Raw genomic sequence first — 14,455 nt, 5'->3', positions numbered from 1 at the left:
TGAACCTGACCTTCTTTACCCCTCTCACTGCTCCATTACTTTCCAATTTTTGTTATTTTTAAGGGTTTGTGTTTAAGGTTTGTCATGCTGTTATCTAACTTGATTCCAAACATTGAATACTAATAAATTATATTTGCATTATTAAAATATTTTTCACTCTAGAACCAAGTCATGTGTTTGGATCACTAGTGAAGAGAGTGTAATCCTATGTTATTTTAACTTTGCTATTGGAAAATTTAATTTTTTAATATTGGATTTTCCTTGTAAGTCCACATGGAAAATTTACAGAGGGAGAAATTATTCGAAGTTTTTATAAATAAAAATTAGGTACCATGTACTGTATCTGATTTTAAGGGTTTTCTTTAAGTATCAGATTTGTAACGACCCAAGTATTATTGAATTTCCATTGTGATCTAAGGTCTTCTGTTTCGTGAATTCATGTAATTTGTTGAAGAAAAACCATGGGATTACAAATTCCCAATGCTGGAGGTGCTTGGAGTTTACACTGTGGTGCCTAGGGTTTCATTGGCTTCCTACTGCCTGTGAGATATAGTAGAAATTGCTTAGACTGGATCTGTTCAGAGCCTTTTGCCCTCAGCCTTCCTTCTAACTGATCTCGTTCTGTGCTTTCACTCAAACCCTTCGCCTCATTGTAGCCTGAACAGATCTTGGACAGTCCTGGGAGGTGACGTGGTGTAGTGGCAGGCTCCTAGCCTTAGCACCGCGTGCATTTATGGCCACACCAGGGTCCTGCTGTGTCGCTGCAGTATCTTGTGTCCTTGGACAAGTCCCTTCCCCTCTCCAGGTCTCTTTCCTCATCCCTGCAGGGTGGATGAGAGCAGGATAACAGCGTCAGTCTCACAGGCTTGCTCCAGAGGGCCTGATGCGGAGAAAAGTGCTCACACTGTTAGTCTTAGTCCCTTCAGTGTGCCTCTCGTTCTCTTCTTTGTGATTGATGTTCTTCCTTTTGATTCTTCTCTTTTTCCCTGTAATTCTGTACTTCCTATTCATTTTTCATAACTTTCCTTGAATTTTTAATCTTTGTTTTGTATGATCTTCACTTGGTGCTCTTGTGGTGCCATGCAGCAACAGTTAGGTTTTGTTGTATGTTTTTCCCCCAATTTCAGTGTTCTCAGCTAGACTGTAAATATTTCATTGAGTTTTGGACAGTATCAGAATAATGTTTTAAATGTATTAGAATAAAGTACAAAGGAAATGAGCTGGGTTGAAATCTAGGAGCCCTGCTGAGAACTCTGATAGCTGAGTGTCTTCCCAGTATAGGAAGAGCATTAGTGTTTTCATTTTTGGAATGATGTCTTGAGTTTTTTGAGAACTCTATAAACGGATCTTGTTTATTGGAGTATTATTCATGGCTTTGTTTAGACAATACTAATATGTTGCATTTTTATGTGCTCAAGTTTTGAAAGTGGTGAGTATATTTAAACATAAAAAGTACATATTTTATTCTTTTGAAAACAATCTTTTATTCCCAGTGCGTAGAGAAATCGAGACTCTTAATGAACGTTTAACTGCTGAAGGACAAGCAATCGATGGGGCAGAACTGAGTAAGGGCCAACTCAAAACAAAAGGTAAGATGGAATGTTCATAAGGGTTGCCCTTCAAATTATGTATGGAGGTAATTGGGAATTTAATGAAGGACACAGATTCATTGGCTTTTTGTGGTCAACAGTACTTGAAATACGTACTTCAGATAGGGGTATAGAAGGAAGAAGGAAGTACTAGAGAGCTGGGGTTCTTGTTCCAACTCTGCCGTTGTCTCCATGTCAGTGTGGACAGAGGGACCCTTGGGTTTCCCTCTCTTCCTGTGTGAAATGCAAGGTGAAATTTGATCTCCCCAGTCTGTTCCAGCTCTCAAATTCTGTGACTCTTTGGTTATATGATTGTCTCTGATTGTTGACTCTGTCTCTGCAGCCAGTCACAGTACCAGCCAGCTTTCTCAGAAGCTGAAGACCACTTACAAGGCCTCCACCAGCAAGGTATGCAGGGCGCTGGCACTCGGGCCGGTCATGTGGTGCTTGAGGTGTGCAGATGTGTACTTCAAGTTGCATATTTTCCAGTTAGAAATGTGTAATAGCAAAAGATAAACTTCTGGTGTTTAGGACAATTTGATTTTTAAAGGGAGTATCATAGATATGTTAAATGACCACGGTGTATAGACACTTAGACACTAACCTGCCCTAATTCTGAACTTAATACCTTATTCATTATGAAATATATTGCCTTTTTTGAGGGGAAATAACACTTTGTATTGTTATTTGGCTTGATATAGAGACTCTGAATTTGGAGAAAGCTAAGAAATGGGTATAAAGCAATGAAAATTATGTTCTGAGCCATAGTTCCATTTTAATTCCCTCTTCTATTCTCTAATTTTCTAAGTATGATCAGGAAGTAAAGGTCTACCTCCAAGGCAAGTAGGGACATTCGTGGTATTTTGCTTTTTCTTTAAAGTGGCAAAGATTTAATTATTTGGGAATTAATTTACCTATGGGGGAGTGCTACTATAAAGTAATATTTTAAGGTAATTTTGTATGGGTCTCTACTCTGGGGTGTTTTAAATATGTAAAAGGTAAATTAATTACCTAACCTTCATGAATGCATTCCTTTTGCTAAGCCTGAGGGAAAAGTTGAAAGTTGTGGTGCATCTGCTATGATGTCGTAAAGAGCTATGGTTAGCTTTCTGTTTTTCTAGTTTGTTCCCTTGAGCTTAAAGTTATTTAGCATGATATCCAAAGTGAGATTAACTGCAGTTGACAGACCAGATTCATTCTTACTGCTGTTTCTGCTTATTTGAAAGTTTTTGATAATTCTTTGTTGTTAAAAAAAAAATCTGAATATTGCTAACATTTTGTGTTTCCTTTGGTAACTCTAGAATGTAAGTGGCTAATTAAAAACATTTTTTGTTACTTATTATCGAGCTTACACTTACTAGTTTTGAAGTTTTTAATAACATTAAACTTTCTATTCAAAATGTAGTGTGAGATTATGTTCTTCCTCATTTAACTGCTTGTTATATTATCTTGAATTACATTACTTATTCCAGTGGTTCTAGGTTATGTATACAGTGTATGGTTTGGAATTCTAAAACTTTCTGAGCATTTGTGAAGTACAGGATGAAAGGATTATATAAAGTTATCCCTTACCATGAGTAGTAAAAAATAAGACTTGGGCAAAGGATATGTACAGTAATACTTTGCTTTAAAAAATGTGTATTCGAGATATTTGAAGCCTCACTCATTTTAGATACTAGAAATTCATCTGAATTTGTAAGAAACGTATGACTAATTATCCTCACAGCATTGTACGCACTGTGTGTACCGATCTTAAAGAATAATAATGAAAATGTAAGACATTATCTGAAAGTTGAAGAAGAAATCTGATACCAGAATATATTCTGATCTGTGCTGCGTGTATTCTTGGTAGCAGAATGATCTGCTAGTAGAGCTAGGCATGAATACAACGAGGTGGTAGTAAGCTTGAATGCAACATTCCTTCCCTCCTGACTCAGCCCAGAAAGGCGAGTAGCGTGTGTGGTGAGATAGTGGGAAACCGAAGTGCATTAATAAAAGCAGAAGTGAACCTGAAGTGGGCTTCCCTGCCTGGTGGCTAAGGACATGTCTCCCATGCCTTTTGGGTGGGAGTCGTGGCAGTCTAACCAGCAAACCTCTTTAAAGGAACTTGTGAAAGTGTTTCATGCATGTTTTTGTAAGGATAAGTGTCTTTCATTGTGAAAAAAGCCCTTTCTTTTTTTAAAGCACTGTAGATTGTATCTCAGTTAAAGTGATAATTAAGATGACAGGGTAAGCATCAATTTGTTGCTTCATTCTGCTGCTTTTATGTCATGAATGTTCCCTCAGAATAATTCAGTCTCTTTTGTTGGGCCTCTTTGCAGTTGTGACTAAGTCAACATTTTTAAGAACAAATAGTTAATAGGTGGTCAAAGTGTAATGGGCATTTGGAAGCAACACATGTAATGATTCGTTACAATATTCATAAACAGCATATTATCTTCTTGCAAAATTCCGCCAGAAACGCGGTTGGCGTGAGTCCTGCAGCAGTGACCCTCTGTTCTAACCGTTCGAATGGGGTCGGTGAAATGTGGTCCCAGTGGTTCATTTCTCTTCATGATAATACTGTGTTAGAAATGGCGAGAGGCTTGGAAGTGAAATTTACCACCACTTACTGGGGGGGAAAGCTTTGCCTGTTAATTTTACTCTCTCCTAAATGTTATGTTATTTAATGTTGGAATGGCACTGTGCCAGCAGAAGCACTTTTCTCTGTTGTGGAGGGACACTTTTGCTAGGTTGAATAGGATGAAAGCTTTCAAAAAGAAAAAGATGATGATGGTGGGTTTGCAGTTGAGCAGGTCGTTTTGTAATTCCTTTTAAGTTTAAGCAAGTCAAATGGAGCCTGTTTCTATTACTGGTGAAGGAGTCGGTCTCTTCATCAAGTGTCTTGTTTCAGTCTTTCACTGTATATCAGGAGTAATTTGAATGCTCATACCCAAATGGATGTAACAGTGGATTGTTATTTTAATGTGATCATATTCGATACATTTTCAGGGCTTTGCTGAATCAGTGTTTAAAACAGCTGATAATACCACCAATATTTCCTTTTCACTTGATTTTACAGTTTCAGTATTCTGATTAATCTACATTGTTCTGATTGACTTACAAGCTGAAAAGCCATTCTTTTGTCTGAGAACAATTTAAAACCCAAACGGAAGAATTCTTTGTGTTTAGTGTCTTCCTCATGCACTTTCTGTTTTTCCTAGAAGAGAAAGTAAGAGTTGTTTGCTGTGTGTATCGTACTAGACAATGTCTCACCATCATATGCACCTGTGTGTTCTCGTGTCTTGTCCCTGTGAGACTGCGCTGCCCGGGGACAGGGCCTGCTGTCACTCTGCTCTGTGTCCCCTCCTAGCACAGTGCTGGTGCTGTGCGTGCTCAATAAACAATGTTGGACAAACCTCATCTGTTAGAAGTGTCGTCTTTTGATTCCTCCCTACCTGGGGCTGTTTTCTTCCTGATAATACGTGGCTGGTGTAAATTACCAAAAACAGAAAAAAATGAAAGTCCCCCAACAATAAAAGTAATTAGTGTTAAGGGTTTGGGGTATGCCTTCCTGACTTTTTCATGTCCTCCTAGCTCTCTGTTTTTTTTTTTTTTTTAAAGAATTTTGAAATTTTGTCTGATGATTTGGACTTGTGGAAGAGTGACTGCAGCTATAAGTAGGCCCTTCTTCTGTGGCAGGGCATGCTTATACGAAGTGTGGGGGAGCTGTGGGCGGCTTCCGAGGCCTTTGTAGGGTGTTCATTCCTTTTTGGGATATCCAGCTGGATGGGCCAATTTTTGTGCTTATGTTCTGTTCCTTTAATGTTTTAAATATTCTATTCAATGATTTATGCATTTTCAAGACAACTTCTTCTTTACCTTTTTTAACTCAAAAACATTCACTCAGTAAATTGTCTACAATACTCCTTCCTTCCCATCATGATTTTAGATCGTCTCCAGCTTCAAGACCACCACATCGAGGGCCGTGTGCCAGCTCGTGAAGGAATACATTGGTCACAGGGACGGCATCTGGGATGTCAGTGTGGCGAGGACACAGCCCGTGGTGCTGGGGACTGCGTCTGCTGGTGAGTCCAGAACTAGCTGCCGCTTGTTGGGCATGACTGGCAGCTGGGGCAGATGCTGGGAGCAGAGTGATCCTGGAAGCAGATGTGTGGCCGAGCAGTCATTGAAACCAGAGCTCTTAGTCTTGACCCGCTTAGTTCTGACGGCCTTTGTCAGGCCTTGTGCAGTCCGTGAGCGTGATGACACATCTGAGTGAGTTAACACCGGCTCTGGGACTCAGCCCGCTGTGTTAAGGAATCCTGTTTGAATGGTAGAGGCAACGTAAGGCGGAGTGTCTTTTAAACATATTAGGTGCTTTTTTGATTGGCTTTCTTGTTATTCATAATCTAATGTGCATCTGCTTTGAAAATACGTGTCCCATTTTTTCCCACTTGTGAGGTAAAGCCAAGGGCAGTGCTGTGTGATCTCTGGAAGGGCCACGCGGTCCAGGATTTAGGTGGAAGGGGGGCTGCTGGTGACCCTGCATTTGCCTGTGAGAGTCATGGGGTGGGCGTTAGAGAGATCGCTTTCTTTCTCATTAAAGATATTTTTTGAAAGCTGTCTAAGGTGCAGCTGAGCTGTCAGGGGTATTAACCTAATACCCCTTCAGATAAGAATCGCTAAAATTAAAAATGGTGTTCACTTGTTGAAAATGGCTTTTCCAGCTTGTGAGAAGTTACTCACTAGATTCTGCCTTTTAAAGTGGAGACAGGAAATGGTAAACTGCTTGGGATGATGAAGAAAGTTCTTTCTCTGTTTAAAACTATGTTCATACATGAGCACCCCAGATTGTTTTGGAAATTAACAATTTAAAAAAATAATAAAAGAGTCCTTTTCTGATATTTCTGAAATCTCATTTGGATAATTGGCATTTATTTTTCAGATTTTCCTATTAAGTCTACTTTTTATCTTTTTATTGTTATGCCCATAAGAGGAAAGGTCCAAATGAATATTTATTTTCTCAAATAATTTGTACCTGGATTTGCGTTTCTACCTGCTATTTGCAGTTGAATATTTTGTGGTGGTAAAAGTCTTCGTATTTCAACAAAATAATGAAGCCATGACGTATGTGACATCTGTATTCAAGTCTGAAGTCGGGCAGTGAGTGAGAGTGACCTCAGATCAAGGGCCTGGTTCCATTTTGCAGTTCCATGACCTCAGACAAGTCACTGCCTTCTCCCCTCTTGGAAATGTTTTGTTTGGTCAGTTGAGTTACCGTGTAGTATAATCAGAGTTGCAGTAGATGTTAGTGGTAATGTAACTTCTCATTTTTAGAATGTTTATCTTCTTTTTTTAGAAAGACTGTGAAGTTGTTGGCAGCTCAGTTACTCTTGTTTGTTTTGACCTTGCAGATCACACGGCTTTGCTGTGGAGTATAGAGACTGGAAGGTGCCTCGTCAAGTACACAGGCCACGTGGGTTCAGGTGAGCGTCATGAGGCCGACGGGTCTTTGATGGCGGTGTGGTGACCCCGCTGTCGGGACAGCTGGGCATTCTCACAGACGGACAGGCAGACTTGCACCTCTGGCTGTGGGAGCTTCATAAAGGGAAAGCTCAGCTCCCGCAACAGTGCACAAATAGTTGTTATCTCGGTTTTATTTACTGTTCCATAGAAAGCCACACGTAGACAGTGTTGGAACTGAATTGTTCTAGAGGTTGACTTCTGGTGCAGTGATCTACAAAGGCAGCGTTTGGGCCTTGTGAGCGGTGCGTCTCTTGCTGGGCTTCTTGCCTGCAGTTAATGCAGCACCTCTTTCCTGCCCCCTCAGTTGTACCCCTGCTTGGACCACTGTTCCTGCCAGACTTCACATTTCCCAGCCCTTTGTGGTTCCTTCCGCCTGGAATGCATCATCTCTAGTCTGTCTGTCAGGCTGCCTTCTGGCTCCCTCGCCCCTCACCGGCCACTACCATGCCTTAACTTTTGTAGACAAACTCAGAGATGGTGTCTGTCTCCCACTTCTGGACTCACGTCTGCCCCCACCTACAGACATCAACTGAGCGTCCTCTTGTCGGCATTGGTGGAGGATGTGTCTGTTGTCCTGTCAGGGCTGTGGACCCCAGGCTCTTCTCTTTCTTGGGGCATTACTCCTTCAGGTGTCCCTGTCTCTTCTGCCTGTGTCTGTCTTGCCAGGGTGTTGCCCTCAGCGTGTGAGCAAGCTCACGCCTTCCCCACACTGAACATCCTCCCCCATGGTGCCGCCTCGCCTCTTCCTCTCTGGCTTATACCCACTGTCTCCCTGAACCCTGTGTCTCTTCGCTGCTGGTTCCCTGGGGTGGATGGAATAGGTGCTCAGCAACATAGCCAGACCTTGTTAAATGTGTGCATGCTGTGTTCTCTATTTCTGCTTCCTCACTTCAGATTTACTCTTTAAAAAACATTAAAAAATTAAATACGTACACATAGTCTAAAAATTAATAAGGCATTATTATTATTGTGTATAAAAAATTAACAGCAGTCTCCTGCCTCATCTCTCCTCTATATTTTCACTTCCCAGAAAGGCAGCCAGGCAGCCACTTGTAACAGTTCTGAGTAGTCTGCTTTTTTCTTCCATTTTTCTAATAGTACTCTGTTGTTTGCTAATTTTGAATTTTAGACAAAGAAGTGACGCAATTAAGGAAGATGAAGATTTACTCACTTGCCACATACATTCTTCTCTTGTCATTGCCGAGTATCTAGAGCACGATTTTTGTTTAAATGGACATTCCGGTTTACTAATTGTGGCCACATCTGCGTTGTTCGTGACTACCCACTTACGCACTGTACTTGCAATCCCCGTTGTGTTTTCTCTGAAGAGAAGGGTTGCCTTGTTTTCTTGTCACCTCATTTATCTGTGTCCCTGGTTTGTCCTTACATTCTGCTGCACATGTGACCTTCCTTTCATGTGAGCAGACTCAGCGGGTCCTCTGGGCCTCCGCTCCCTCTGGGCAGCTTTGGTACCTGGTTCCTCAGTGCTGCCCTGCAAGTCCCCTCCTGTCTCCTCCTGGGGTGTCCCTCTGCCTTGCTCCCTTGGGGCCTGCTTTCTGTTCTGGGTCCCATTTTTCTCTCTCTTCAGGGAAGCCTCTCTTTTTCAGTGGCTTCCTTATAAAAGGTGTCTTAGAGGAAACTTTTTGAGACCCTAAATGTCTGAAAGGTATATTTTACCTTTATACTTGGTAATTTGGCTGAGTATGGTCTTCTGTGTAGGAAATAGTTTTCTCTCAGAAATTGGGAGGTGGTGTTATAGTTTCCCATATTCTTTGGCTTCCGGGATTGTTGTTAAAAAGGTTAGTGCTGTTTTCAACCGTGGTCCTTCATGGGTGATCACACATCTCTCTCGAAGCTTCTGGGATTTTTTCTGTAGGCCTGTTTGTTTTTTTTTTAATTGTTTTGCACATTGGGTGAGACTTTCCAATCTGGAAATGTAAGTTCTGGGAAGTAGTCTTGTGTTTTGGAATTTCTATCAGAATGTTTGAACTCCCACACTGTTTCTCTTATTTTATTATTTTTTTCTCTTTCATTTTCTACCGTATTTTTTCTTTATTTCTAGGAGATTTCCTGAACTTCATCTCTCAGCCCACGCGCTGAAAAAAACCCTTCATGCTGTCATGTTTTTAATTTTCTCTGGTTTTTTCTTATTCTCTGAAAGTTCCTTTTTATCATAACATTATGCAAAATCTTCTTTTATCCCTCTAATTAGTCAAGAAACTGAACCTGTTTTTGCTTGGGTGAGAAGGTGAAGTGTGGGGGCGAGCGGGTGCCCTCTGGGCCTCCAGCCAGTGCTCATGCCGACTTGCAGCTCACTCCTGGTCAGCTGAGTACCACGGTGTTGGTGGGGCCTGGGATTGCTCATTCTCTGCTGCCTCTGTAAACTGCTGATTGCAGTGTGGCATACACACTGAAGAGCTCTCAAATCACAAGTGTGCAGCTCAGATTTTTACGCAGTGGTAAGACCTGAGGCCATCTCCCAGCTTTGGGTCCTGACTGTGTGATTGGTCTGTGTTGTGTTTGTCGTTGCTGCGTTGCTGTGTGGCATTCTTGCTATGTGACTCTTGCTGTCTGGCACTACAGTACTGGGATAGTCTGCGGTTTATTAGGATCTTTCCAGTTTTCTATTAGAGATAATTATAGGTGTCCAGTTCCTATTTGATCTTGCATATATATGCGTATGCACATAGTCATTTCTGGGTGCGACTCCCTGTAGGTGGGATTGTATGGGGTGCTCCTTGCTAGCAGAGACCCCTAGACATTTTCCACAGTGCCTGCTTGTGTTCCTTTGCCCTCCATTATGCCAGCAGTGTGGGGAGTCTGGTTGGTCCATGTTCTCTCTGTGTGCTGGGTTCTAATTTAGCTGTTCTGGTATATGTGGAGTGGAAGCACCATTATTTTAAGTGCATCTTCTAACCTCAGTGCTTGGATTCCGGTGGGATTGCTTATCTGGTCCATTTCTTCTTGGTTCCCAGTCATCTGAACCTGTTTCCTGAGGTGCTGGTAACACATTTCCTTTCCTCTTTTCTGTGGTTTCTGTTTCCTTTTCTCCATGGTGAGTGTCTTCAGTCCCTCAGGCTGAGGTCGTGTTCCATTCACCTCTGTGTGCCATCTTCTAGCACGTGCCTCAGCCCTGTGCATTTCTCTCACTCTCTTTCTTCACGGGACCTTTTTCTGCCTAGTCATTTTTACTTTATGACCTGGCATTACATGTGAAAAATTTGTGCGGGCCCTGCATGGTGTCCCTTCATCTGGGGAGATTCGCTGTCTCTCCAGAGCAGATGGGGTGTGCATGCTGGCCTTGGTTTAGTGAGGCCTGGTGATGGGAGGGGGCTTCAGCGTTGGAAACACCAGTGTGTCGGCCTTCTCTTCTTCCAAGGGTGCTGTCCTCAAGGGCTCGCCTTCACAGGCCCTGTGCTTCCACCTTGTCTCCTGTACCCTGGCTCCTCTGCCCCTCGAGTCTGCCTTCTGTGTGCCCAGGGCAGGCATTCGTTGGCAGTGCCTGGAGGCCCACGTCTTCTGCTCACCTGTTCTGAGGGATCTGGGCCTTCAGGTCCCACTGCCTCCATGGCCTTCAACACCCAGTTCACTCCCACGTTTGGAGAGGAGCCTGGGAAGGTATCCTGACTATCCTAGCCTGATCCCCATCTTCCCTATTATGCTGCAGGCCTGCGCTCTGAGTTCCTGGCGTCTCCTCCTGGAGTGGAACACTGCGTTTCTGAGAGCTGGGGAGCAGGGAGGGTGGGCTCATGGCCAGCGGGTAGGCAAGAACAGTGTCCGCAACTGCCAGCTGCCTCTGCTTGCTGTCGTAATCACGTTTTCTTTTTTTGTCCTGATTTATTTTTAAATCTAGATGACTTCCCTACCTGTAAAAAGAAATAGATTGTTAATATTCTTTTTCTGTGTGTCCTGTGTCTGAGCAGTGTGATAGTTAATTTTTACTGTATCTCTGTTCTCTTTAACTTACACATTTATTCATAGTTTAATTGAATGGGAAGATCTAATATTGAATTAGTATAGTTCTTTTTATTTTTAAGTTTAACTGCATCACACGTTGTAGCTATAATAAATATTGATGATATCTTTTTTGTTATTTTAAACCTGTTTTTGTAATTTTTTTATTTTGCAGTAAATTCTATAAAATTTCATCCATCAGAGCAGTTGGCTCTCACTGGTATGTTGATTTTTTTCTTTATTGAATGAAGTTATTGATAATCTTAAAACAGCTGTAATCTTTCCCTCCCTATACATAGTGTCAGGATTATCCATGCCTTTTACAAAAGTTAGTTGTTAGTAGACATTTTATGAATTAAGTGAGGAATGAATACAGAAAAATACTTTGAATAGATTGGTTTTTTTAACTGTAGTGGATTGAGAGTTAGATGACCTTGACTTTATTGTGAGATTAAAATTGACTCCTGTTCCTCTAGAAGTCTTTTTATGAAGCACTTCATTGCCACTGCCTGCTTGCACTGTGACGATTCTCAGTGGACTGTAATTCGGTTCTCTGAAGCCCTGTCATTCCTGCCTAGTCCTAATCCTGTATGCATCCAAAATACAGAAAAGAGAGAAACAGGAGGCTCACGTCATCATGGTCATCGGCAGAGCCAGTGTTTTCTTCTTTTCTAGGTAGTTCTTCTACACTGTGGAAGCTTGGGTTTGTCGTAATTTTATATAGTGTTTTTAAACACACTTCTATTATTGTAGTGAGGATTTTTCCTATGAAATTGGGGACACTGCTGATAATCTTGAAGGAAAAGTGTTTGGATAGACCAGAGGTCAGCAAGCTTTTTCCTGCTGATCAGAAGTGAATGTTTTCATCTTTGAAGGTCACTTGATGTGTGTCACAACCACTCAGCTCTGTGTTAAGTTAGAGGCAGCAGAGAGGTGCACAGATGAGTGGCCATGGCTGTGTGCAGTAAGCCTTTAGAATGGGTGGCTGCCTGGATTTGGCCTGCGGGCCAGATTTAGTTGTCTGTGGAATAGAGCCCAGAAGTAGGGCTAGTCGAGTGCTTTACATGCGAGTGGAACCTGGTGGGAAGGCCAGTTTGACAGTCATCAGCCTCGACCACATTTGCTAGTTGATACCTTAATAAATGTCTGGGGAGTGAAGGAGGCGAGGAGTTTAGACCTTATTAAATTGGCTGTTTCTTGTGTGATTGGGAAGAGGAAAGATGGAGAGACCACTGACAACCAGGGATTGGAAAGGAGGTGAGGAAATCAAGAGACCTCTCAGAGAGGGGCTGATGGAAACTGAGATGGATGAAGTAGTACGACTGGAGAGAGGAGTGGTAGATGGAGTTTGGCTCTGATGCCGATTCCAAGAGACACTGTAAGCCAGGCAGTAAATTCATTTGACACTGTGAGATGTGTACTGCCATCCGCATGTGGCCGCTTCTCTGGGAAGCTCTTCAGCCACGAGGAGAAGGTGGGGTTCAGACGGGCTCTTGTAAGGGCGAGTGAGATGGCCGTCTCGGCACCTCCGTGGGCCTGGCTGTGCCCTCCAGCTGCCCTCTGTCTTTCTGTTTCCAAGTCCAGGCATCATCTTGCAGACTTGGCTGGTGAAAATGAGGTCTTGATACTAATGAGCACCTGGCAGGTTGTGCGGCTCCTCGACGTTGAATGGATGGGGACATGCGTTTGTCTGTTACTCGCTTTTCTGAAATACCTCGGAATCTATTTTAGTTATAAGTTATAGTGTAATTATATTTCACTTTACTTAGATTAGGTATATGGAGAATGAAATCTACTATTTGTAAATTTTCTCTGAACCTTTGCAACTTTCTACCCTAAAATGAAAGGGGGAATATTTTTAAAAGTAATGATCTCAATTTTACATATTTTCTCAGGTCTCAGTAACATTATGCAGTCTCAGAAATAGCTATCTAAGTAAAATATGTTCATCTCATTAATGATCACTAAGTTACAAAGTCTGATGATGCTTAGAGCCTCGCGAAAGGTATATTTTATGCATGGTGTGTACTTTGGGTAACTTTCTCCCTATTTCTCTCCTCAGCTTCTGGAGATCAGACTGCTCACATTTGGAGATACGCAGTTCAGCTGCCAACACCTCAGCCTGTTGCCGACACTAGTGTAAGCAGCACATTTACTTACCCTGAAAACACGACATGGGGTATGTTGGTAGGGTTCTGGATGTTTGTGAATTTTAGGATAAATTTGTAATATTGTACAGACTAAAAGTTTGTGTGTCCCCCTAGATTCCCACATTGAAGCCCTAATCCCCCAGTGTGGCTGTATTTGGAGATGGGCCTTTAAGGAAGTAATTAAGGTTACATGAGGTCATAAGGGTGGGGCCCTGATCCCTCAGTATTAGTGTCCTTATAAGAAGAGATACCAGAGAGCTCTTATGGCTTTCTTTCCCTGCACGCACCTAGGAAAGGCCATGTGGGGACATAGTGAGAAGGTGTCCGTCCACAGGCCAGGAGGAGAGCCCTCACCCAAACCGAATCTGCCACACCTTGATCATGGCTACCTGAGGTTGGTGTTTTGTTCTGGCAGCCTGAGCAGACCAAGACAGGGTCTAAGAAGAAATACCTTTATTTATATATGCATATGTTCATTACACTTCCCTTTCCACAAATACTAAACATTTAACATTAATTGTTTTACATTTTATAATTAGGTTATATTTCTTAATGTTTTAGGTATTTGATTTTAGACAGTTTGTCTATCTTTCATATAAGAAAAACATGTAAGTCAGTGGCATGCATGACATCATTAATGTAGGTAACCAAAGAGGTTGTGTATATATATATATTTTTTTATTGAGGTCACATTGATTTATAACATTGTATAAATTTTAGATGTACATCATTATATTTCAGCTTCTGTATAGACTGCATCATGCTTACCACCAATAGTCTAGTTTTTATTTGTCCACCGTACCTGAGTGCCCCTTTACCCCTTTTGCCCTTCCCCCACCCTTTTCCCCTTGGTAACCACCAATCTGTTCCCCTTATCTATGTGTGTATCTTCCATTTATGAGTGAAATCATCCAGTATTTGCCTTTCTCTGACTTATTTTGCTTAGCATAAGTATCCTCAAGTTCCATCCATGTTGTTGCAAATGGCACAATACTGTCCTTTTTTTATGGCTGAGTAGTATTCCATTGTATACATATACCACATCTTTATCCATTCATCTGTTGATGGGCATTTGAGTTGCTTCCTTGTCTTGACTATTGGGAAAAATGCTGCGATGAACATAGAGGTGCATATATCTTTTTAAATTCGTTTTTCATGTTCTTTGGATAAATACCCAGTAGTGGAATAGCTGGATCATATGGTATTTCTATTCTTAATTTTTTGAGAAATCTCCATGCTGTTTTCTGTAGTGGC

General features: G+C 41.8%; 1 protein-coding gene across 20 annotated transcripts in view; it reads left to right on the top strand.

Moving 5' to 3' along the window:
* WDR37 (WD repeat domain 37) overlaps positions 1 to 14,455 on the top strand; it is an 81,865-nt gene that overhangs the window by 38,036 nt on the left and 29,374 nt on the right. For 16 of the 20 annotated variants that reach the window (XM_070601061.1, XM_070601058.1, XM_070601051.1 and 13 more), the window contains 6 exons: positions 1,494 to 1,589; positions 1,933 to 1,997; positions 5,521 to 5,656; positions 6,986 to 7,057; positions 11,227 to 11,271; positions 13,114 to 13,190. In XM_070601061.1, the coding sequence (XP_070457162.1) occupies positions 1,494 to 1,589; positions 1,933 to 1,997; positions 5,521 to 5,656; positions 6,986 to 7,057; positions 11,227 to 11,271; positions 13,114 to 13,190 (491 nt within the window). The remainder of the gene's footprint in view (positions 1 to 1,493; positions 1,590 to 1,932; positions 1,998 to 5,520; positions 5,657 to 6,985; positions 7,058 to 11,226; positions 11,272 to 13,113; positions 13,191 to 14,455) is intronic. The other 4 variants (XM_070601068.1, XM_070601067.1, XM_070601072.1 and 1 more) reach the window with 1 other exon arrangement.

The sequence above is a fragment of the Equus przewalskii genome, chromosome 30, assembly GCF_037783145.1.
Source record: "Equus przewalskii isolate Varuska chromosome 30, EquPr2, whole genome shotgun sequence".
Lineage (NCBI taxonomy): Eukaryota > Metazoa > Chordata > Mammalia > Perissodactyla > Equidae > Equus > Equus przewalskii.
The sequence above is the reverse complement of the archived record's forward strand: the minus strand, read 5'-3'. Positions and strand labels throughout refer to the sequence as shown.